General features: G+C 47.3%; 1 protein-coding gene across 2 annotated transcripts in view; it reads right to left on the bottom strand.

Annotated features, from left to right (window-relative positions):
- HCK (HCK proto-oncogene, Src family tyrosine kinase) overlaps positions 1-750 on the bottom strand; it is a 25,583-nt gene extending 24,833 nt beyond the window's left edge. The window contains exon 1 of one of the 2 annotated variants that reach the window (XM_006767866.2): positions 288-750. In XM_006767866.2, coding sequence (XP_006767929.1) covers positions 288-404 — 117 coding nt within the window. In that variant the 5' untranslated portion in view covers positions 405-750. The remainder of the gene's footprint in view (positions 1-287) is intronic. The other variant, XM_006767867.2, reaches the window with a different exon arrangement.
- Positions 751-1,094: the final 344 nt, after the last annotated feature.

The raw sequence follows: 1,094 nt of genomic DNA, 5'->3' as shown, positions 1-1,094 counted from the left end.
GATGTCTCTCTCTCATCGATGTTTCTGACTCTCTATCTCTCTCCCTTCCTCTCTGTAAAAAAATCAATAAAATATATTTAAAAGAGGATTAAAAAAAAAAAAAAAAAGACGAAGAAGTGGTGTTCTTGCCCTGGGTGCTCAGTGCAGACATGTGCTGGAGAGTTAGGAGGCTGCTGGTGACTGGTCAACCCCATTTCACCCCAAACATGCCTGCCCACCCTTGGAAAATAGGGGGCTGTTATATCAGCATAGGGCAGCCTCCCCCACCCCGTTCCTCTCCCACTCACCCGTTTGCCCGTGGACGTGGGATCTGGCACATACAGCGGGCTGTGTGGGTTGGCACTGGCCTCGCTCTTTGAGACCTTGTCTCTATCCCGGAGGAACTTGGACTTCACGCACCCCATCCTGCGGCAGAGAGAAGGGAGGTGAGCCCTGCTGGCCCGAGCCCAGGCAGGGGCCTTTGATGCTGGGTTCCAGGCACTCTGCCCCCCAGGCTGGCTTCTCCTCTCCTTCCCCGTCAGACCTCCCTCGTCAGCCCCACTCCCCGACCCTTGCCACGCGGAGTTCGCTCTGCCCTTGCCATCTTTGGGCTTCTTCACGTCCACGTCAACCACACACAGTACAGAGCTGACACATTTTTACAGTCATGCTACGAAGGACCCTTGTTATGGCGAGTATATTCAGAGACTAAATCAATGGATTAGAAAACTGTGCTACATCTACACGATGGAATACTATGCTGCTGTAAAAAAGAAAGAATTCTTACCATTTGCAACGGCATGGATGGAACAGAGCATTATGCTAAGTGAAATAAGCCAGTCAATGAAAGAAAAATACCACATGATCTCACTCATTTATGGATAATAAAGACCATTATAAACTGATAAACAAAAATAGATACAGAGGCAGAGTAGCATCGAACAGACTGATAAACTACAGACAATGAATATAACCATAACCAATGGACATAAGACACGGGGGGTAGGGGAGGCCAGGGGATTGTCAAGGGCGGGGGGAAAAGGAGACATATGTAATACTCTTTGTAATACTTTAAAGCAATAAAACAAAATTTAAAATAAATCAATAAATCATTG

This window comes from Myotis davidii, unplaced genomic scaffold (assembly GCF_000327345.1).
Source record: "Myotis davidii unplaced genomic scaffold, ASM32734v1 scaffold562, whole genome shotgun sequence".
NCBI classification, from domain to species: domain Eukaryota; kingdom Metazoa; phylum Chordata; class Mammalia; order Chiroptera; family Vespertilionidae; genus Myotis; species Myotis davidii.
This window is presented reverse-complemented; position numbering and strand designations above follow the sequence as displayed.